This window comes from Staurois parvus, unplaced genomic scaffold, assembly GCF_062004578.1.
Source record: "Staurois parvus isolate SC_StPar_1 unplaced genomic scaffold, SC_StPar_1.0 ptg000291l, whole genome shotgun sequence".
Taxonomy (NCBI): domain Eukaryota; kingdom Metazoa; phylum Chordata; class Amphibia; order Anura; family Ranidae; genus Staurois; species Staurois parvus.
In genome coordinates, this window is record NW_028318087.1 from 9,145,827 (window position 1) to 9,170,412 (window position 24,586).

Consider the following 24,586-nt stretch of genomic DNA (forward strand, 5'->3'; position numbering starts at 1 on the left):
CCCCACATACAATAGCTACATTCGGGCTTGGTACGGGTTAGTGAAGGGATCAGAGTTTGAAGGCCAGTGTCATTCTACTTAAGGCAGGAGTAAAAAAACAAAAAAACCAAAAAAAGTTATTTTATTTAGTATAAGAAAAAAAAAAACACAGCGCACACTATTGCTTCTTGGCTACCACAGGTGCAAACAAATAATGTACACATATGCACTATTGCCAAAAACATTAGGAGTAGAATACATTTTAATTTAATTGGGTTTACTTTTTGGTGGTGGGTCGTGGTAATCGCAAGAAATGTACAGTAAAAAAAATTTACATTTTGGGCCTGTTCTCCTTTGATATGAAAACAAATTATATTGACCTTATTACACTATTTTTCTACTACAAAATTCCCTCCCGCCCCAAATACCTGCATTTGGCATACATACGTTCTCAGATGCAGTTTTGTGGATTTTTAATGCAGTGCATTTTCATGCACTGTGTGAATGTTTCAATAAACAATACAGCTGCATTCAGATCCGTAATTAAAAAATTCTTGTTGATGCGTTGTATGTTGGAACGTTATGTATAATCCACATGAAAACAGAATGCAATGATTTGCAAATCTCATAAACATCATATTTTATTGACAATCGAAAACATATCAAATGTTTAAACTGAGAAAATGTACAATCTTAAGAAAAAACGCAATTTTGAAATTGATGGCAGCAACACATCTCAAAAGGTTGGGACAGGGAAACAAAAAGCTGGCAAAGTACAACCCCAAATTCCCTAATGTTGGCCATGTTTACCAAGGTGTAGCATCCCCTCTTAACAACACTCTGTAAATGTGAGAGAACCAAGGAAAACAGTTGCTGGAGTTTTGGGAGAAGAATGTTGTCCCATTCTTGCTTTAGCATACAGTGGGGCAAAAACGTATTTAGTCAGCCACCAATTGTACAAGTTCTCCCACTTTTGTTCCTCAATGTAAAAGTGCAAAGACTTTATATCATTAAAAGATTCAGAGTATCTGGAGAAATCTTTGTGCGCAAGGGACAAGACCAAAAGGCAATATTGGATGCCTGTGACCTTTGAGCCCTCAGACAGCACTGCATTAAAAACGGGCATGATTCTGCGATGGACATCACTGCATGTGCTCAGAAATACTTCCAAAAATCACGGTCTGTGAAAACAAATTGACATGCCTTCCAAAAATGCAAGGTAAAGCTCTATCATGCAAAAAAGAAACCATATCTGAACATGATCCAGAAATGCCACAATCTTCCCTGATCCAGATATGCCGTGTGTTCCAGGACTGTTATCCGTACTCTGTTCAAAAGCCTGCATCTCTCATAGTAAGGGGGGGGGGGGGGGGGTACATTAGTGTGTATGGAATGGGAATTTTGCACATCTTGAAAGGCGTCATCTATGCTGAAAGAGATATCAAGGTTTGAGCATACAGTGGTGCAAAAGAGTATTTAGTCAGCCACCAATTGTACAAGTTCTCCCACTTAAAAAGATGAGAGAGGCCTGTCATTGGCATCATAGGTAGACCTCAACTATGAGAGACAAAATGAGAAAATAAATCAAGACAAATCACATTGGCTGATTTGGAAAGAATTTATTTGCAAATTATGGTGGAAAATAAGTATTTGGACAATATCAAAAGTTCATCTCAATACTTTGTTATATATCCTTTGTTGGCAATGACAGAGGTCAAACGTTTCCTGTAAGTCTTCACAAGGTTGGCACACACTGTTGCTGGTATGTTGGCCCATTCCTCCATGCAGATCTCCTCTAGAGCAGTGAGGATTTGGGGCTGTCGCTGGGCAACACAGACTTTCAACTCCCTTCAAAGGTTTTCTATGGGGTTGAGATCTGGAGACTGGCTAGGCCACTCCAGGACCTTGAAATGCTTCTTACGAAGCCACTCCTTCGTTGCCAGGGCGGTATGTTTGGGATCATCGTTATGTTGGAAGACCGAGCCACGTTTCATCTTCAATGCCTTAGCTGATGGAAGGAGGATTGCACTCAGAATCTCACGATACATGGCCCCATTCATTCTGTCCTGTAAATGGATCAGTCGTCCTGGTCCCTTTGCGGAGAAACCGCCCCAAAGCATCATGTTGCCACCCCCATGCTTTACAGTAGGTATGGTGTTCTTTGGATGCAACTCAGCATTCTCTCTCCTCCAAACACAAGGAATTGTGTTTCTACCAAACAGTTCTATTTTGGTTTCATCTGACCATATGACATTCTCCCAATCCTCTTCTGGATCATCCAAATGCTCTCTAGCAAACTTCAGACGGGCCCGGACATGTACTGGCTTAAGCAGGGGGACACGTATAGATGACGCCTTTCAAGATGTGCAAAATTCCCATTCCATACACACTAATGTACCCCCCCCCCCTTACTATGAGAGATGCAGGCTTTTGAACAGAGTACGGATAACAGTCCTGGAACACACGGCATATCTGGATCAGGGAAGATTGTGGCATTTCTGGATCATGTTCAGATATGGTTTCTTTTTTGCAAGATAGAGCTTTACCTTGCATTTTTGGAAGGCATGTCAATTTGTTTTCACAGACAATGATTTTTGGAAGTATTTCTGAACACATGCAGTGATGTCCATCACAGAATCATGCCCGTTTTTAATGCAGTGCTGTCTGAGGGCTCAAAGGTCACAGGCATCCAATATTGCCTTTTGGCCTTGTCCCTTGCGCACAAAGATTTCTCCAGATACTCTGAATCTTTTAATGATATATATAAAGTCTTTGCACTTTTACATTGAGGAACAATATTCTGAAATTGCTCAACAGTTTTTAGAAGCAGCTTTTCACAGATTAGTGAAACTCTGCCCATCTTTACTTCTTAGACACTGACTCTCCAAGATGCCCTTTTTATATCCAGTCATATTACTGACCTGTTGCCAATTAATCTACTTTGTTGCAAAATGTTCTTCCAGCTCTTCCTTGTTAGTACCACTTACATTGCCTGTTTTTTTGTTTTTCTTTTTTTTACCCTGTCCCAACTTTGAGATGGGTAGCTGCCATTACTTCTAATACTACCTTATTTATTTCCTTCAATGGTCCATTTTTTCAGTTTAAACATCCGATACGTTTTCTATTGTTAATAAAATTTTACAGCATCCTAATTTTTTTTTAAATTGGGGTTGTCTATTCAAGCATATATACACAAATTGCAACACTCAGTGTTGGGACCCTTACTTTTTAATATATTTATAAACTATATAGAGTCTGGGATTAAAAATACCATTTCAGTCTTTGCAGATGACACCAAGCTGTGCAGTGGAATAATGTCCTTACAGGATGTCTTCAACTTACAAGCCAAAATCAATACACTGTTTAATTGGGCAACTATGTGGCAAATGAGGTTTAATGTTGATAAATGTAAGGTTATGCACTTGTGGGCTAAGAATATGCATGCATCATACATACTAGGAGAGAGTACAACTGGGGGGATCAATGGTGGAGAAGGATCTGGGGGTTCTGGTAGATCACAAGCTTAATAATGGCATGCAATGCCAAGCTGCGGCTTCTAAAGTGAGCAAAATACTCTTGTATTAAGAGATATCATTTTATCCCCATACAAATCATTAGTAACACCTCACCTGGAATACGCAGTTCAGTTTTGGGCACCAATTCACAAAAAGAACATTGGGGAACTTGAGAAAGTACAGAGAAGGGCAACCAAACTGATACGAGGCATGGAGGAGCTCAGCTATGAGGAAAGATTAGAGGAACTGAATTTATTCTCTCTTGAGAAGAGGATATTAAGGGGGGATATGATCAACATGTATAAATACATCAGTGGTTCATATAGTGAGCTCGGTGTAGAGTTATTCACCCTGAGGTCATCACAGAGGACAAGGGCGCACTCTTTATGGAGGAAAAGAAAATTAATCTCCAAATACAGAAAGGTTTCTTCACAGTGAGAGCTGTGAATATGTGGAATAGACTCCCTCAAGAGTTGGTTCTGGCCAGCTCAGTGGATTGCTTTAAAAAAGGCCTGGATTCTTTCTTAGATACACAGAATATAACTGGATACTAACATTTAGAGGTAAAGCTGATCCAGGGAATATCCGATAGCCTCTCGGATGATCAGGAAGGAATTTTTTTCCCTGCAGGAGCAAATTGGATCATGCTTGGCTGGATTTTTTTTACCTTCCTCTGGATCAACTGTGGGTATAGGATTATAACTTTTTTTTATGGCTGAACTGGATGGATTTTGTCTTTTTTGAGCCAGACTAACTATGTAACGGACAGCTGGAAGAGGCTGAAGAAGAATTTCAAGCATATGCATGTTTACATGCCTGTATGCATGTATACACAAGGATTTTACAGAACATAACTTGAGGTGTTTACTCAGGACCTTAACTGGGTCAGGCATTAAAGTGTATTTAAACCCTAACAATACATTTCTCTGATTTCCTCCATTTTGGCGTTTTAAATATAGAATTTACTGGAATGTTAACAGTTAGCATTGTTCCCTGTCATCTCCCTGAACTACAAAACACTTCCCCCAATAATGGAGAAGAGTGGGTGGTGCTATGTAGTCCCTCCTGTCCTAGGGTGAAAATGCTACTTAGTACAGTTATTACCTCAAAAGAGGAAGTTACAGCGGAAAAACCTTTTTAGCAATGGAACTTTTAAGGAACAAATTAAACCAAAAATGCTATAAAAGAATAATAAACCAGGTTTTATTTATATAGTATTGTAAAAGGCAAAAAACTTTAGAAAATATGGCGGTATCACCAAACGTGGTTTTACAGTAGATGAAAAAAAAATGAGTCATGCATATATTTGCACATGACGCATTTTGAGACTAATCATAATCTCTTCTTCAGAAGTTCTCAAAAAGCATGACACATAGCCCCAAGTGGGGGCAGAAGATGTGAGAAAACCACCAAGAATAAAATCATTAGTCAGGTGAGTGTAGCCGATAACTCCACAATCCTCTCATACCGGAAGTGAAGAAAGAAAAGGTCATAGGAAAACAAGCTTGTGCAGCCTTGGTGACACATTGTTTAATCCGACCTGGCTTATAATACCATACCAAAAGGTTTTCCGTCTCTGGGATTTGGATGCCAAGTCATCACTTACCCATATTAAGTGTCTCCTGCCACTTATGTACCCCTAAACTAATATTGGGGATCAGGTATCCCACTTGTTCGCCCCTTGGAGGTTTTGGAGGGGCCCCTCCAGGAGACGTATAGAGCGACGATTGTTTTCCTCTGTCTTTCTTCACTTCCAGTATGAGAGGAGGATTGTGGAGTCATCAGCTACACTCACTTGACTAATTATTTTAATCTTGGAGGTTTTCTCACATCTTCTGCCCCCACTTGGGGCTATGTGTCATGCTTTTGGAGCACTTCTGCAGAAGAGATGATTAGTCTCGAAATGCGTCAAGTGTAAATATATGTATGACTCATTTTTCTTTATCTACTGTAAAACCCACTTTTGATGATACCGCCATGTTTTGTAACTTTATGCCTTTACAATACTGTATAAATAAAACATGTTTTTTTTTAACTATTATTCTTTATAACATTTTTGGTTTAATTTGTGCCTTAAAAGTCCCATTGGTAAGAGGGTTTTTTCCACTGTATTCTTATAGGGATGATGGCATTTCTTGTATCACACCCATTTTTCTTTTCAAAACAGGAAGTTAGTTAATTCCAGGATTACCAGGTTAAAACAAAGGAGGGGGAAAAGTGTGAAAGAAAAAACTACTGTAGCCACCATATCTAAGGTATGATAGGCTGCAATGCTATCAATTTTTGGAATTTTTGGTTTTTATACTCTAGTATTTTTTTTACCTCTTGTCATGAGGTGGACATACAAAAAAAAGAAAAGAAAAACAGCCACTTATTTAGCACCAGTATTGAGTCATTTTGTAGAGAGGACCTTTTACACAACAGATCTGTTTGCTTCAAATTTATAAGTAAAATGGAAAGTTTCATACCCTTTGGCATGCGGGCCAGAGGTGGGTCACAGCATTCCATGTGAAATCCTCTATCGCAAGAGTCGCAAAAAAGCATATTATCCTGCAAGAGAAAGTGAAAGAGTTTGATCACTGGCATTTAAACATAATGGCAAAAGCAATAAACCAAGCAAATGAATGAACAGCTCTACAGAACTCACTGCATTTTTGCCTTGAATCCTACAGGCACTGCAAGTTTTGCATTCGATGCACTGCCACCTCAGTGCTTTTACATTAGAGGTTAGCTCTGGGCAGAATTTTAGACACGATGGGTGACCTGGAGAGTAAAAAAAAGTGTAAAATGGGTAAAGTTACAGATTGCAGCCACCAAGAAAAACAGCACAGTTACAAAACAGGAAACAAAATACAGATGTGCATCATTAAAACATTACCTGCAATATAACACACTAAGAGACGTCAGCAAAGGTGTACTAAGCTGAAGCCATCGTAAGGATCGATGCTCATTTGTGTGGAGAGGACAGTGGGAGTGTTATCTTACCCATACCAGGTCTGACATAAAATATGTACTGCGGTCAGTCTACGGCCTTTCTCCAGCCCCTTCAATATGAAGCCACAGCAACCCTGAGAACGATCCACAAATGATATTGTAGTCTTTCCTCATCTTGTCCTAATGCAGTTCACCAGAGCTGAACATGATCCTGCAAGGTTAGCAACAAGCCAGTCTTTTATGGGGATTATTACTTTTATGAAAACACACTCTGCTGCTGATACTGGGGACAGGTCAGGCTGGCAAGGAAAAGGTAGCTGACCCACCTCCTGAGATCTCTCCTGTGCATCTCATTCCTATGTCAAGAACAAAGCTGGAATTACACTTCAAACAAAGAGATAGATGGTACTGCCACATGCCTGGTGGGTTTACTATAAATTGTATAGCCTCCAGTGTAACACAGGTGTGATGCATGCAAGATACAGCAAGTAGCTAGGGAAAGACTGGTAGGAAGTATGGCTGCAAATGACATAATTGCGGTTTGCTCCAGATTGGAATCGGATAGCTAATAAAGCACCTCAAAGATTGAGGCAGGTGATATATCAATAGATGTACTGTATATATTGCTTAATTTAGAAGATACGGATCCTTTGGTTTGAATTTAATCTGTAATATGTAGTGTAGCTTTGTTGGGATAAATAAAAAAAACAGTAGGTAGCTAGGGAATGTAAAGTTGGCAGTCAGCAAAAGGAAATCTATATTAAAGTGTCAATAAACCCTACATTTCTCTGCGTCATTATGAACAACTGTTCTCCATCTTAGGGGTGGGAAACATGGCAAACGTACACCAACAGGTCCATTTAACAAATAGTCAAGAAGGGCTTGACAGTAATCAGAGAACAGCTTGCAGCATCTTGTGCTTGAAACTGGCATTCGAAAAAGCATGAACATCCACCTGGCAAAGCATAAACATGGAAACAGAAGAACAGGAGCACTCTTGATCTGGCAGAGTGCTCCTGAACAGAGATGGGGGAACCCTGTCCATCACACCATAGGCTGGAATGATCGATTGTCTCATCCACCTAGGAATGGTGGAACAAGAAGCAGGAAGCACAACCTGCAAGAACCTTCTTCAAGAAACATAAGGAGAAAACTGATTGCCGAAAGCAGGCTGTAGGTAAACTTGTGTGCATCTCGTGGATACAGTGGAGAAAATTTCCCTTGGGAAGCACTTGAGCAGGGAATAAGGAAAACAGGACAATGTCCTGGGTGAGATGGAAGAAGAGAACCACCTTAGGGAAAAAATGAGGCTTTAGGCCTCAGGACAACCTTGTCCTTAAGTAACATGAGTAAAGGCTTTTTACAGGATAAGGTAGCCAGCTCATAGACCCTGTGCCCAGAGGTGATAGCAATGAGAAAGGCCACTTGGAAAATTAGGTCAGACAAAAGAATATCCCTAATGGGTTAGAAGGATGATCTCTGAAGAGCCAAAAGAACCAGGGGAACATAAAAAGGGCAAACAATGTGCGCAAAGCCTTGCATAAAGGCCTTTAATGTTGAGAGGTCAAACAGAATGGACAAGGCTGTGATTTTCCCCTTTAATGGTACACAAGGCCAGATGCTGGTCTAGACCAGGCTGGAGAAAGGGCAGGATGCGTCACACAGAGAACTACCTGTGATGAAATTTCCTGGTTTTGCACTTAGCAAAATAGGCTTTCATGTGTGATGGTAGACTATGTGAGAATTTGACTTCCTAGCTTTCAAAAGGGTATGGATGACCGATTCTGATAGGCCTCTGTCTCTCACCAGCATCTGGACTTCAACAGCCACGCCATTAAGGCGGTAGTAAAAAAAGAAAAAAAAATCCCCTGCATAATAATGTCATATTGTGCTAGTATGCAAGTATTGCTTGGAGGCTCTGGTCTATTGATAAAAGTGTATTCCAGAGTTAGACCTGGACCTGGAAACCTGAGAGGGATGAAAGGAACATTTTCTAGCATTATGGAGTAGGTGGTCTATGTGCTGGAGAGCAAGCCATCTTTTACTGGGGGAAAAAAAACAAAACAAAAACAAAAAGGAGTATCTCCTGTGATCATGTTGTTTTGACCAGTATTTGTACCAAAGAATACTCTGCATATGGATGCAATGGAAGCTCATGCTGAAAATAATGTAGAGTATCTGCAAAACTGTTCAAGGTCACAGGTAAAAGCTCCAGGTAGCGGTGAACGAATGTCTGGCAGACGTCCAGGGAGGCATCTGCAGGTTGCATGACAAGGCCCACCAAAGAGAAGAGGGCCCTAAAGAGGAGCTCTAATTGCTTATCAACCAGAATTGTATTAAAAATGGCTGAATTCAACCACAGGGACTGTACATTTCTGCAGAAAATCCTACTCATCAGCATAGTGATGAGCAAGAGGGGCAAGTATTTTTTCAGAGCAAGGCCAGTCACTGTCAAGGGAGTCTCTAAGAGCAAAACAGACTGGGAAGGTCTTAACAGGTTTAGACAATTTTGTGGAACCCGTACTGGAGACCTTCGAGAGAGTAGACTCAGACTAAACAAAAGTATGCTCAGTCAAAAAGGCTAGCAATGGTCCAAAAGCACCAAACATCACTTCAGGCTAGCCCACTTACAATGCAAGCCCCAGAACCGATCAGCTGACAGTCTGGCTCATACTGCTAATAACAAAAGAGCATGGATGGATGACCGCACACGGATTCCAGTAATGTTCCGCCTTTTCAACCTATGCTGGAAACCTTAGGGTGAGCAAACTCAGGCTAAAAACAGAAGCATGCTGTGTCAATGGGTCAGAGACTAATAAGAGGGGAGACTGAAGGGGCTCAATTGCGACCCCTACAATCTATGGTTTCCAAAAGGACCAAGATGCTACTCAAAATCATGCATGGTGCCGGAGACTGCTCTCTAGAGGTAGGAGGAAGGGAGGGTAGCTGAAGGATCAGTGGGGTGCCCAGAAAAGGCAGGAAATTAGCAGCCAAAACTGTGGACTACTATGGCCCTTTGGAGACAGGCTACCACAACCCCACCCCATGTCCCTAGAGCAAGGATCTGAGCCTGAGCTAAAAAGGCCACCTGACTCCTTCTCCAAGTGCATAATCTACCACATCTGCTACTAAATTTCTCTCAAGGGCACCAAAGCCCTTTGCCAATGTTGAGAGGGAATAATGAATACCTCTGTGCCTGGCTGTTCAACCTAAGAAACCATCCAAGGAGTACTGTGCTATATATTGCAGGGAGACCTGGTCCTGACCAGGAGAGTGCACCAGAAGACCAAAAAAAAAAAAAAAAAAGAATATATATATATATATATATATATATATATATATATATATATATATATATATATATATATATATATACACACACACACACACATACATACATACACACATATATACACACACACACACACACACACACATACATACATACATATACATTTCCTATTGCCCAGGACATGTAGTTCCGGGCGCTGGGCAGATAGTTTTATTTTTGCCTTTAGCCCTGCTGCGGACAGGGCTCACCTGTCAGGTGAAAGCAAATCGGGCGGCTGCTGCCAAATTGCTTCCACACAGACCACAGTGCCAGCCCATCTGCCCATCTGTTGTTCCGGGACTGGTTCAGTGGGTGCCGCGGGATTTGGTGGAGGGGAGGGAGGAGAGTGGACACATCCGCTCCCCTCCCCTTCTTGTCCTGATCCAGAAGTGATGTGACATCACTTTCGGGTCCCTGTTTGGGGTAGTCAAGGAGCAGCACTGGCAATCGTGCAGCCAGGAATCTTTATAGAAGAATACTGAGAGAGAAAAAAACCTCCACATAAAAGAGGCAAGATTATTTCAGTAGAGAGCAGACAACGATCACCTAGTGACAGTAGCCAAAACTGATGGTTGCTGATAGTGGAAGGTGTTGTATAGGGAGTGTCCCTGTGGTTTTCTTTTTGACAGTATCCCATCACTTGAATGTAGCTGCATATAAACCATGTTTAAAAGCAAGAGATCCTGTATCCGTACAACTAAGAAACGCATATTACATGCCCTAACTTCACTCTGACATAAGTCCATACTTGTTTCAGGTACGATCCTCAAAACATTGAAGCCAGAGACAGTCAGGCAACTAGCATCTCCAGCAGCCTTTAGATTTCTCTCAGGACAGGGTTCCATTACCTTTCTAGAAAAAACAGCACTGTGGTGGTAGTATTATAAAAACCATACTAGGGGGAGTACCTTTATTGGAATAAGCAACATAAAACCACATACTGCCGCAAGCAGGGGTTGGTATGGTCGATTACCAGGACGACATGTTTCACACACGTGCTTTCTCAAGTCCTGGAAAGGGAGAGGTAATTGGCCATTTTATAGGACTATAAAATGGCCAATTACCTCTCCCTTTCCAGGACGCTGCGATCACGTGGTCCCTGCATCTGACTGACAGGCTGAACTCCATTCATCACCACTGTACATCATCCCCGAGCGGATAGGCTGTCCACCTGACCCAGGCACTTCCTCCAAGCCACAGGCTCAAGTGCTTTTAGTTTCCATTGCTTATTCCAAGACTAGAGCCACTAATAGGGGATACAGGCAAAGGGGGGGTTGTCAGGTAGGCTCCCAGTTTGTTTGTTTTTTTTTTTAAAGTGGACGCCTATTTGTGGGTGAGATTTGTTCAGGCCTGGCTTAGTTTTACTAAGTATGGCAGCATCTGCTGCAGTTCCACCAGCAAGAAAGGATATACAGTGTGAAATGTCAGGAAATTATGGTGGACATGGCATGTCATGGCACTATTCTATTACAAACCTGGACTACGCTGCATATCGAGAGCCAGTTAGTCAAATATAGGAATCAACAGGTACTTCTAAGTAATCAGGCTTGTTTCTGATGACAACAGAGATAATGGCTCAGTTGAAGTTTCTTACAAACTTTGGCCATCTCTTTTCTGGAATTTCTCCAGCCCTTATGTTCCATGCTCAAATTTGTTAACGAGAGAAAATAAACTTTATATATCCAGGTTAACATTTCATAATTTTGTAGCTGCCCCCTTAATAGAGTCGGGACAACGATCTAAAAGAAAAGATCCAGGGATGACTGTCCATCAACCCTCACAAAGCAATTCTCCAGTACCAAAGCTAGTGGTGCTACATCGGTTTTATTATCTACAACGCCAATAAGAACTCTCCTAAAATATGGGAAAAGTGCTAGATTTTTATGGAGACGTAGAAAGATACTTGCCATACAAATTGTAATATAGGCTTAAAATGCGTTTCCCGGTTAATCTCTTCATGCTCGGCATCCAACGAAGTTGATAAACATTCAACTTGACTTGTGTCCCTATATAGTCTGCAATGACTGAATTTTCTTAATGTCCAAATACATCACTGCATGATAATCTACTATTTTTGATTACAGTATCTTTACAATGCTTTCATCTATCCGGCTATATGGTACAGCAAATAAAATGTGATCTAGTTTATCACACACAAATGCTACAAGACTGCTAGAAAATGTGGCTAGTGTAAAATAAGTGGCCTCGGATGAGCAACAGCAAATGTTTGCATAATGCTAGCTATAGCCCTAGGGAATAAAACTACATGAAAAGGATTGCACTGCGAGGAAGGTATAACATTCTTGCTCAATAACAGCTCAGGGAATTGCAGAATCTTAATTCAGCAAAATACAGATACTGGATTTACTCGTTCTATCTTGGGTCAGGCCTGTTAGGCACCCCCTGTGAAGTGAGCAGTCAGACAGAAGAGATTAGTGCACTGCTCCCATACGATTAGACGGTAGAACAGTGACTTATTCTGAAGCTGCTTCTAAACACAGCACATTACGTGGGACATCGGAGGAGCTAATTAAGGATAATTTGATCTTAATGAGGCAGAGCGAGGATCAGCTGCTAATGCTGAAGGAAGCTGATCCATGAAAGTCGTGTGGAGTTCTCTCTCTCCACTGTGAGCACAAGGAAGAATAAAAGGTTTGGTTTTCTACCCTATGACTTAACTCCTGAAATGCTAGAACAGTTTACTTCTACAGACACAATCTCTACAGAATCCATAAACATGTGTCTAGCTTGGGATTTGAATGAATTGATATAATTAAGCTAAAGACTTCCTAAACATCAGTTCATTAAGTTAAATTAAGTTAGTGCAGGTTAAATCAATCAGGAACCAAGTGAAACATAATAGATCAAATATCCCACTCATTAAATGGTTGTTATTAAGGCTTTGGAAATCAAAGATACCCTCACACATGTTGATTTTCAGATGAATTTATTTTGCTTTTTTTTTACCCAACGTGCTTTGAGCTAACCATCTAGAGCTAAGTAAGGGGGAGAATGTGCCCTGCAGCAAAGAGCACAAGTGGCTTAGCAGAGGAAGGCAAACTATTGTGTCTACAACCGGTAATAGTAGGCACAACAAGCGGTAACAAAATATGTTAGACAAATAAAAGTCAAAACCTGTGGGGAGGTAGGCACGGAAAAGCCAAGGCTCGTTAGGTGAAACTGACACTGCATGAGAAGGTAGAGGACAATGTGACTATATTGACAGTGGGATCTGTGCTAGAAAGACTGAGCTATGTTATGCAGACACGTGAAAAACCTAGGTCAGTCTTACTCAAACAGCGGCAACTGTCACATTAGCTATGCTCTGATTCAGTACCTGCTTTACCCAATGATAATCCCAGCAATAGCCTGCTTCCCCACATACAATGGCTATATTAGCAAGCTAGGATAAACTCAATGTCCAAATGCTCCCGCCCTGTTCTCAAACTGACATTTGTCAGCTCCAGGATCATGACTTGTCTGCACTGAGAGTAGTGCAGCTAACAAAATGCAAGCAGGCCATGTGAACACTTGGCGCTGTTTACTGTTGCTTAAAGCTGCTCTTCTGGAAAATAAAGTCTACAAGGTCTGTTCTGTATTTTTATTGTCAATTTGTCAAAAAAAAAAAAAAGTACTACTGCTTAACTATACATCTTTTAGCTACATGTACAAAAAATATGAAGGTTGTGTTGTGCTAGCTCCTAGGCTGTTAAAGCTGGCTCACGGTTCTGTGTGAGATTTGTTGAGATCTGATGTAAAATATCTAGCAAAATGTGCAGCGCTGAAAAATACTAAATATAAAAATGTATAATAGCAATTCTCAATCACGAAGTTCATATGAATGACATAATATTGTTATAAACCATATGACATACAATGTTAGTAATAACATCATAAAGTTAGGTCCATATATATTTTGGACACAGGCACAATTTTCATACTTTTGGCTCTGTATGCCACCAGAATAAATTAAAATGAAACAATCCAAATGAATATGAAGTGCAGACTTTCAGCTTTAATTTAAGGGTTGAACATAAATATCAAGTACAAATTTTAGGAACTGCAACTATTTTTTTATACATAGTCCCTCCGTTTTCAAGGGCTCAAATGTAATTGGACAAATGAATATAATCATAAATAAAATGTTTATTCATCCGGCTGCTTCTGTCACATCATCAATACCAATGACCCAGTGCCACTGGAAGCCATGCATGCCCATGCCATCACACAGCCTCCACCATGTTTTACAGATGACGTTGAGGGCTTTGGATCATGGGCTGTTCAAAGCTTCTCCACGCTTTTTTCTTCTCGTCATTCTGGTACAGATTAACCTTAGTTTCATCTGTCCAAAGAATGCTTTTCCAGACCTGGTCTGGCTTTTTTAGATGCTTTTTGGCAAAGTCTAATCTGGCTTTTCTGCTCTTTAGTCTTATGAATGGTTTGTACCTTGTGGTGAACCCCCTGTATTTGCTCTCATGAAGTCTTCTCTTGATTGTACACTTTGACAATGATACGCCCAACTCCTGGAGAGTGTCCTTCACTTGTCTGGATGTTGTGAATGGGTTTTTCTTTACCGTAGAGAGGATCTTGCAATCATCCACCACTGTTGTCTTCCGTGGACATCCATGCTTTTTTTTATGTTGCTGAACTCACCAGTGCGTTCTTCTTTCCGCAGAATGTACAAAACTGTTGATTTGGCCACTCCTAATGTTGCGATCTCTTTGACGGATTTGTTTCATTTTTGAAGCCTGTTTCACATGCATGGACAGCTCCTTTGAAAGCATGATGTAGGTTCACAGGAATAGATTCCAAATGCAAATACCACACTTAGAAGTAACTCCAGACCTTTTACCTGCTTAATTGATGAAGAAATAACGAAGGAGTAGCCCACACCTGGCCATGAATCAGTTTTTGATTCAATTGTCCAATTACTTTTGGTCCCTTGAAAAAGGGGGGATGGATACTCTTTATAAAACTATAGCTTGAATATGTTTTGGTAAATACCTGAAAAAAAACAAAAATTGTGCCTGTGTCCAAATATATATGGAACTAACTGTACATCAATAAACAACAAAAAGTGAAAAGTGCAAAGTGTCTGATGAATAATAAAGTCCATTGACTATTAAACGCAAAAACCAGTGCCATCAATCCAGTGTTGACACCTCTTCCATGAGAACCTCATCCCTATGCACTCACCAGAACTCTGGCAAGCCCAAAATGATATTAAGATCTGATATAGCCTCCTTCATTTCTTCCTCTTAGAGGACTCCATCAGGAGTTACCAAGATGCGCCTTAATAAAAAAGCTCACACACGTAGCCCAAGGAAAAGTGCATACTGTAGTATTTTATTAAAATAGCGATGAAATCCACGTGGCGTACATAAAAAACAAAGCAGCCGAACTTACATGAATGGCCACGGAACCATGCACAGCCTCGGCAGCGTGACGTCAGCACGTAGGCTCCTGCTTGACGCGTTTTGTGCACACGCATGTTCTCCAAGGAACCTGCCTCCCTTGATGGACAGAAGACATAAAAAGTCTACACACTCCCTAGTAAAAGGTTTCTGTGACAATAAAAAATTAGATAAAGATAAATCATTTCAGAACTTTTCTTACCTTTAATGAGACCTATAAACTGTACAACTCAGTTGAAAAACAAACTGAAATATTTTAAGGGGGGGGGGGGTTAAACATAAAAAAATAAAATAATGTGGTTGCATAAGTGTGCACACCCTCTTATAACTGCGGATGTAGCTGTTTTCAGAATTAAGCAATCACATTCAAAATCATGTTAAATAGGAGTCATTACAAACCTGCCATCATTTAAAGTGTCTCTGATTAACCCCCCAAAAAGTTCAGCTGTTCTAGTAGGTCTTCCCTGACATTTTCTTAGTTGCATCCTACAGAAAAAGCCAGAGAGCTTCCAAAGCATCAAAGGGATCTCATTGTTAAAAGGTATCAGTCAGGATAAGGGTACAAAAGAATTTCCAAGGCATTAGATATACCATGGAACACAGTGAAGACAGTCATCAAGGGGAGAAAATATGGCTCAACAGTGACATTACCAAGAACTGGATGTCCCTCCAAAATTGATGAAAAGATGAGAAGAATACTGGTCTGGGAGGCTGCCAAGAGGCCTACAGCAACAATAAAAAAGCTGCAGGAATATCCGGCAAGTACTGGCTGTGTGGCACATATGACAACAATCTCCCGTATTCTTCATATGTCTGGGCTGTGGGGTAGAGTGGCAAGACGGAAGCTTTTTCTTACGAAGAAAAAAATCCAAGCCCAGCTAAATTTTGCATAAACACATCTGAAGTCTCCCAGAAGCATGTAGGAAAATGTGTTATAATCTGATGAAACCAAGGTTTATGGCCATAATTCCAAAAGAAATGTTTGGCGCAAAAAAAAAAAATAAAAATTGCACATCACCAAAAGAACACCATACCCACAGTGAAGCATAGTGGTGGCAGTCATCATGCTTTGGGACTGTTTTTCTTCAGCTGGAACTGGGGCCTTAGCCAAGGTAGAGGGAATTATGAACAGTTCCAAATACCAGTCAATATTGGCATAAAACCTTCAATCCTCTGCTAGAAAGCTGAACATGGAGAGGAACTTTGTCTTTCAGCATGACAACAACCCAAAGCATACATCCAAATCAACAAAGGAATGGCATCACCAGAAGAAGATTAACGTTTTGGAATGGCCCAGCCAGAGCCCAGACCTGAATCCGATCGAAAATCTGTGGGGTGATCTGAAGAGGGCTGTGCATAGGAGATGCCCTCACAATCTGAGAGATTTGGAGTGTTTTTGCAAGGAAAAGTTGGCAAATATTGCCAAGTCAAGATGTGCCATGCTGATAGACTCATACCCAAAAAGACTGAGTGCTGGAATAAAGTCAAAAAGTGCTTCAACAAAGTATTAGTTTAATGGTGTGCCCACTTATGCAACCATAATATTTTAGTTTTTTTATTTTTACTTCTCTCCACCTAAAAGATTTCAGTTTGTTGTTCAACTGAGTTGTACAGTTTATAGGTCACATTAAAGGTGGAAAAAGCTCTGAAATGATTTATCCGTCTCATTTTTTTACGTCATAGAAACCTGACATTTTAACAGGGGTGTGTAGATTTTGTATATCCACTGTATGTTATCATTACCAACATTGTATGACATATGGTTTATGATGGTATTATGTGATTCACATGAACTTTGTAATTGAGAATTGCTATTATACAATTTATATTTAGTATTCTTGAGCGCTGCACATTTTGCCATTTATTTTTCATTGGGTTGTTCACCTTTTCAGTGCTAGAAGCTTTCTCATCTCCAAGCGCTCACTATACCCTGTTAGTTTTATACCTGATGCAAAATATCGATTATTAAAGAGTCTCAGCACAATTTCCCCTTCCGAGGATACTCAAATAAACAACCTTATGGCAGAATTAGCAGCTGACTTCAGTGGTGGCTGCTATTCTCATGACCATATTGTATCAGACATCTGTGCTGTTACATACAGTGACAAGAAACCAATTAGCATGTTTCTGAACACGTGAGCACTAACAGTCATTCATAGCAATCACATGGCTTTATTTACAAAAAAAAAAAGTCAGTGCAAGATAGATCATCTGTCATTGTGTTGCGCACCCATACTGCAGGCTGCGGTTTCTAAAGTGCTATACAAAAACTGTAAAAACATACATTACATTATTATTATGAACCACTGAGTGAACATTTAAATTCCACATTTTTCCATTATCAACTTATAACAACAAAAAAAATATGGAGCAGGGTATATATTAAACCAGCATTTCAAATAAAAGTCAAGTTCTTAAAATTATTTAGGTAGGCATATTGACTGATGCAAACTGGCACTGCTCAATTTGGCCTGGGTATCTAGGTATCGCCCAAAACTATGAATACAACTTAAAACACCACTAGAGTGGTTGTAAAGACTAAGGTTTTTTTTTTTTACCACAATGAATTCTCTGGAATGCATGGGAGTTTTGTTGGATAGGTCGAGGAAAGATGAACAAACCCATCCACAGCCTAGAAAAGGACATTCACCAGAAGTCAGTGAATGGGTAAGAGCAGCAGAGGTAACATAAGCAACAAAGATGCTATTGGTAACTCTTAACAGCTGTATAGTTTCACAGAGGGAACGATAGAACTAGGTGATTGTAAAGGTAATTTTTTTTTTTCTTTAACCACTTGCTCTCCAGAGGATTTACCTCCCTTCATGACCAGGCCATTTTTTGCTGTTCGGCACGGCGCTATTTCAACTAGTAATTGTGTGGTCGTGCAATGCTGTACCCAAACGAAATTTATGTCCTTTTTTTCACACAAATAGAGCTTTCTTTTTGTGGTATATGATCACATCTGCAGTTTTTATTTTTTAAGCTATAAACAAAAAAATCCAGAAATGTAAAATTAAAATGATATTTTTCCCTTTTGGTTCTAAAAAATATCCAATAAACTCAAAGTTAGTCATAAATTTAGGCCAAAATGTATTCTGCTACATGTCTTTAGTAAAAAAAAAAATCTCAATACATGTATATTAATTGGTTTGTGTGAAAGTTATAGCGTCTATAAACTATGGTGTATATATATTGGAATTTACGTAGCTTTTACTTTCTGACTGCCTATCACATTTCTTGAGTTGTTAAAATGCCAGGACACTACAAACTCCCCCCCCCCCCAAATGACCCCTTTTTGGACAGTAGACACCTCAAGGATTTTGCAGAGAGGCGTGTTGAGTCCATGGAACATTATTTTTTGCCCCAAATTTTTTGAATATGAGTTTTTTTTTTTTTTTTACACAAAGTTGTCCAGTTAATGATATATTGCTCATGCATGCCATGGGTATATGTGGAATAACACCCCAAAACACATTCTGCTACTTCTCCCGAGTATGGGGATACCACATGTGAGAGACTTTTTGGCAGACTAGCTACATACAAGCTCCCAAAATCCAATCACCACCTCCAGGCTTTCAAAGGGCATATTTCCTCATATCACTTCCCCACTACCTATCACAGTTTCAGAGACTGTAAAATACCAGGATAGCACCAATACCCCCCTCCCCCCAAATGATCCCTATTTGGAAACTAGACACCCCAAGGAATGTGAGGCATGGTGAGTATTTTACAGATATCATTTTTCTCACAGGGTTTTGAAAAAGAAAAAAAAATGTTTTGTTTCCTTTCTTCGTTTTCCAAAAACATGTGGCAACAAAAGAGATCTACAAAACCCTCACCATGCCTCTTGGCAAATACCTTGCAGTGTCTACTTCCAAAAAGGGGTCATTTGGAGGGGTTGCTTCTCAAAATATAAAAGATGATGGTATGCCGAGTATATAGATACCAAACATGATATGCTTTAAAACTGCGCATGCCCTGTGCAATGGCAACAAACTGCATACATTGTTAATATCCATAGGCAATGCTTTAAAAGCCTTTACAAGCTACCATTTTAGATTTACAGAGGAGCTGTAGTGTTAGAATTACTGCCCTTGATCAGGCGTTCGCGGCGATACCCCACATGCACGGTGCAACCGCTGTTCACATACTGGCACAGGGTCAATGTTCGTGCCTGCAGGTGCGCCGGGAGGGAAGGGTGCATTTTTTTTTTTTTAAGTTACTTTGATTTTTTAAATTATTTTTACATTGTTCCTTTAATTTTTTTTTTATCACTTTTAATGCTATCAAGGGGAATGTAAATATCCCCTATAACTTCATTGTCATAGATTCTTTATTGAGAAATCTGGGGTCCATCAGACTCTGGATATCTCCTCTGCTCTTACATTATCTAATCAAACCAAGATCGGTGTGATCAGATACTTTCCCAATTTACAAATGGCGCTGTTTATATCCTGTGAAACTGAAGTGATGAAATGCTTGTAGCTTCCGATCTCTTAGACTATAGAGATGATTGGAACCATTCTGGTCTCTGACCAGCACTATGGTCAGCCTGAGGAACTGCTGACTGCATTCTCGGATTCCCCTGTGGGACAGGAGAGCCCAAGAAAACTGAAAGGAAGCAGGAGGGGGGGGGGGGGGGGGGGGAGATGTCCCTTCCTGCTGCTCGTAAAAACAATTCAGCAGCTAATTGGCCACTAGGATTGCTTTTACATGAAAGCTGACCACCAGCTGAAAAAAACGGTACCAGAATGATGCCTGTAGCATCATCATCCTGGTGTAACCACTCAAAGTTCAGCAAAGTACCAGTACATTGCTGGTCCATGTTGAGTATATATGTAACAGCAGAGAACACGGGCATATGATGAATTGGCTCTGTGGACCATTATGACTGCAATTCATTCTTCTCTGTAATGCCCATGTTGAGAATTAGACCCAAAAGAGTTTTAAATTCAGAAACTGTGAATTCCATACGAACTATCTGGAAAGAGCTGAATTTGGGTGGGCAGCCATATATTGTTGCGTATAAATTGCTTTGGCCCCCAATCAATTGATACAAATCTTCCATGGAAAACAGCGGAGGGGCTAAACGCTAGTGCTGGCAGCGAATGGGGCCGATCCTGCTAATTCTGCATTTTGGGGGACACTATACAAAGGAGGCACTAGTATAGTTCTGTATGTGATCAATATCTTGGTCCGTACAAACACAGTAGAGTAGCAGATTGTAAAATTAAAATAATTTGGGATTATATCTGTTTTCTATAGAATGACAAAGGCTCAATGCAACAGAGAATGCCCATAGGGTACAATGGGAACCGAGATGTGAACTGGACCTTCAACATTCCAAATAAATCCTTAGCAGACATAAGAAGCAACATGTGACTTGGAGTCAGAAGCATTTGACATCACATAAATCCTTAGCACAGTGTTTCTCAACCTTTTTCAATCAAGGCACACTTTACAATTCTGCACAATTTCGAGGCACCCACTGCAAAATGTAAAAAACTAAACTACGTTAGAGGTGATTTATTCTACCAAAGCAAATACAACTTTGCACACTGGTACTGACTAGTATTCCATTGTTTCTCCTCTTCCTCAGTTTATTTCTCTGAGCTTATGGAAAGGGGCAAGGGAGGGCCAAACAAGGATGCTGTGCAGGTGCTGATGAACTTCTTACCAACTGATGACATGATTGGTTTTTTTATGTCCTCGTTGGCAGCTAGAAGGTTGTAATGGTGCACAATGAAAACTTGTGCCTTTGTGTAACTAAATCCACTTGTTGGCTTGTGTGCAATTTTTGGGCAATTGTTAGGCATTTTGCCAAGGCACCCCTGAAGAAACCTGAAGGCACCCCAGGGTGTCTAGGCACCCTGGTTGAAAAAGGATGCCTTAGCAGACATACTCTACAAGCTCAGTTGTAATGTTTAAAATTGAGATTATCATTGCTTTCTATAGAATGACAAAAATCATTTTCCAACTGTCATTTTCTGAAAAAAATGGCAGTTATTTTTAGACAGTTGGAAAATGGCAGTTGGAAAATGGCAGTTGGAAAATGGCAGTTGGAAAATGGCAGTTATTTTTTGGCAGTTGGAAAATGGCAGTTATTTTTTGGCAGTTGGAAAATGGCAGTTATTTTTTGGCAGTTGGAAAATGGCAGTTGGAAAATGGCAGTTATTTTTTGGCAGTTGGAAAATGGCAGTTATTTTTTGGCAGTTGGAAAATGGCAGTTATTTTTTGGCAGTTGGAAAATGGCAGTTATTTTTTGACAGTTGGAAAATGGCAGTTGGAAAATGGCAGTTATTTTTTGGCAGTTGGAAAATGGCAGTTGGAAAATGGCAGTTGGAAAATGGCAGTTATTTTTTGACAGTTGGAAAATGGCAGTTGGAAAATGGCAGTTATTTTTTGGCAGTTGGAAAATGGCAGTTGGAAAATGGCAGTTATTTTTTGGCAGTTGGAAAATGGCAGTTAGAAAATGGCAGTTATTTTTTGGCAGTTGGAAAATGGCAGTTATTTTTTGGCAGTTGGAAAATGGCAGTTATTTTTTGGCAGTTGGAAAATGGCAGTTATTTTTTGACAGTTGGAAAATGGCAGTTATTTTTTGACAGTTGGAAAATGGCAGTTGGAAAATGGCAGTTGGAAAATGGCAGTAGGAAAATGGCAGTTGGAAAATGGCAGTTGGAAAATGGCAGTTATTTTTTGGCAGTTGGAAAATGGCAGTTATTTTTTGGCAGTTGGAAAATGACAGTTGGAAAATGACAGTTGGAAAATGGCAGTTGGAAAATGACAGTTGGAAAATGACAGTTGGAAAATGACAGTTATTTTTTGGCAGTTGGAAAATGGCAGTTGGAAAATGGCAGTTGGAAAATGACAGTTGGAAAATGACAGTTGGAAAATGGCAGTTATTTTTTGACAGTTGGAAAATGACAGTTGGAAAATGGCAGTTGGAAAATGGCAGTTGGAAAATGGCAGTTGGAAAATGGCAGTTGGAAAATGGCAGTTGGAAAATGGCAGTTGGAAAATGGCAGTTATTTTTTGGCAGTTGGAAAATGACAGTTGGAAAATGACAGTTGGAAAATGGCAGTTATTTTTTGACAGTTGGAAAATGACAGTTGGAAAATGACAGTTGGAAAATGACAGTTGGAAAATGACAGTTGGAAAATGACAGTTGGAAAATGACAGTTATTTTTTGACAGTTGGAAAATGACAGTTGGAAAATGACAGTTGGAAAATGACAGTTGGACAATGGCAGTTGGACAATGGCAGTTGGACAATGGCAGTTGGACAATGGCAGTTGGACAATGGCAGTTGGACAATGGCAGTTGGACAATGGCAGTTGGACAATGGCAGTTGGACAATGGCAGTTGGACAATGGCAGTTGGACAATGGCAGTTGGACAATGGCAGTTATTTTTTGACAGTTGGAAAATGACAGTTGGAAAATGACAGTTGGAAAATGACAGTTGGAAAATGACAGTTGGAAAATGACAGTTGGAAAATGACAGTTGGAAAATGGCAGTTGGAAAATGGCAGTTGGAAAATGGCAGTTATTTTTTGACAGTTGGAAAATGACAGTTGGAAAATGACAGTTGGAAAATGGCAGTTGGAAAATGGCAGTTGGAAAATGGCAGTTGGAAAATGGCAGTTGGAAAATGGCAGTTGGAAAATGGCAGTTGGAAAATGGCAGTTGGAAAATGGCAGTTGGAAAATGGCAGTTATTTTTTGACAGTTGGAAAATGGCAGTTGGAAAATGGCAGTTGGAAAATGGCAGTTGGAAAATGGCAGTTATTTTTTGACAGTTGGAAAATGACAGTTGGAAAATGACAGTTGGAGAATGACAGTTGGAGAATGACAGTTGGAGAATGACAGTTGGAGAATGACAGTTGGAGAATGACAGTTGGAAAATGACAGTTGGAAAATGACAGTTGGAAAATGACAGTTGGAAAATGGCAGTTATTTTTTGACAGTTGGAAAATGGCAGTTGGAAAATGGCAGTTGGAAAATGGCAGTTGGAAAATGACAGTTGGAAAATGGCAGTTGGAAAATGGCAGTTATTTTTTGACAGTTGGAAAATGACAGTTGGAAAATGACAGTTGGAAAATGACAGTTGGAAAATGACAGTTGGAAAATGACAGTTGGAAAATGACAGTTGGAAAATGACAGTTGGAAAATGACAGTTGGAAAATGGCAGTTATTTTTTGACAGTTGGAAAATGGCAGTTGGAAAATGGCAGTTGGAAAATGGCAGTTATTTTTTGGCAGTTGGAAAATGACAGTTGGAAAATGACAGTTGGAAAATGGCAGTTATTTTTTGACAGTTGGAAAATGGCAGTTGGAAAATGGCAGTTGGAAAATGACAGTTGGAAAATGACAGTTGGAAAATGACAGTTGGAAAATGACAGTTGGAAAATGACAGTTGGAAAATGGCAGTTATTTTTTGGCAGTTGGAAAATGGCAGTTGGAAAATGGCAGTTGGAAAATGGCAGTTGGAAAATGGCAGTTGGAAAATGGCAGTTGGAAAATGGCAGTTATTTTTTGACAGTTGGAAAATGACAGTTGGAAAATGACAGTTGGAAAATGACAGTTGGAAAATGGCAGTTGGAAAATGGCAGTTGGAAAATGGCAGTTGGAAAATGGCAGTTGGAAAATGGCAGTTGGAAAATGGCAGTTGGAAAATGGCAGTTATTTTTTGACAGTTGGAAAATGACAGTTGGAAAATGACAGTTGGAAAATGACAGTTGGAAAATGGCAGTTGGAAAATGGCAGTTGGAAAATGGCAGTTGGAAAATGGCAGTTATTTTTTGGCAGTTGGAAAATGGCAGTTGGAAAATGGCAGTTGGAAAATGGCAGTTGGAAAATGGCAGTTGGAAAATGACAGTTGGAAAATGACAGTTGGAAAATGGCAGTTGGAAAATGACAGTTGGAAAATGGCAGTTGGAAAATGGCAGTTGGAAAATGGCAGTTGGAAAATGACAGTTGGAAAATGACAGTTGGAAAATGACAGTTGGAAAATGACAGTTGGAAAATGACAGTTGGAAAATGACAGTTGGAAAATGACAGCTGGAAAATGACAGATGGAAAATGACAGATGGAAAATGACAGTTGGAAAATGGCAGTTATTTTTTGACAGTTGGAAAATGACAGTTGGAAAATGACAGTTGGAAAATGGCAGTTGGAAAATGGCAGTTGGAAAATGGCAGTTATTTTTTGACAGTTGGAAAATGGCAGTTGGAAAATGACAGTTGGAAAATGACAGTTGGAAAATGACAGTTGGAAAATGGCAGTTATTTTTTGGCAGTTGGAAAATGGCAGTTGGAAAATGACAGTTGGAAAATGACAGTTGGAAAATGACAGTTGGAAAATGGCAGTTGGAAAATGGCAGTTGGAAAATGGCAGTTGGAAAATGGCAGTTGGAAAA

The 24,586-nt window shown here is 40.0% G+C and overlaps 1 protein-coding gene across 3 annotated transcripts in view; it reads right to left on the minus strand.

Moving 5' to 3' along the window:
* Positions 1-24,586, minus strand: part of KAT6B (lysine acetyltransferase 6B) — a 208,415-nt gene that overhangs the window by 88,287 nt on the left and 95,542 nt on the right. For all 3 annotated transcript variants that reach the window (XM_089682585.1, XM_089682583.1, XM_089682584.1), the window contains 2 exons: positions 6,142-6,257; positions 5,963-6,044 (listed from right to left, as the gene is read on the minus strand). In XM_089682585.1, coding sequence (XP_089538711.1) covers positions 5,963-6,044; positions 6,142-6,257 — 198 coding nt within the window. The remainder of the gene's footprint in view (positions 1-5,962; positions 6,045-6,141; positions 6,258-24,586) is intronic.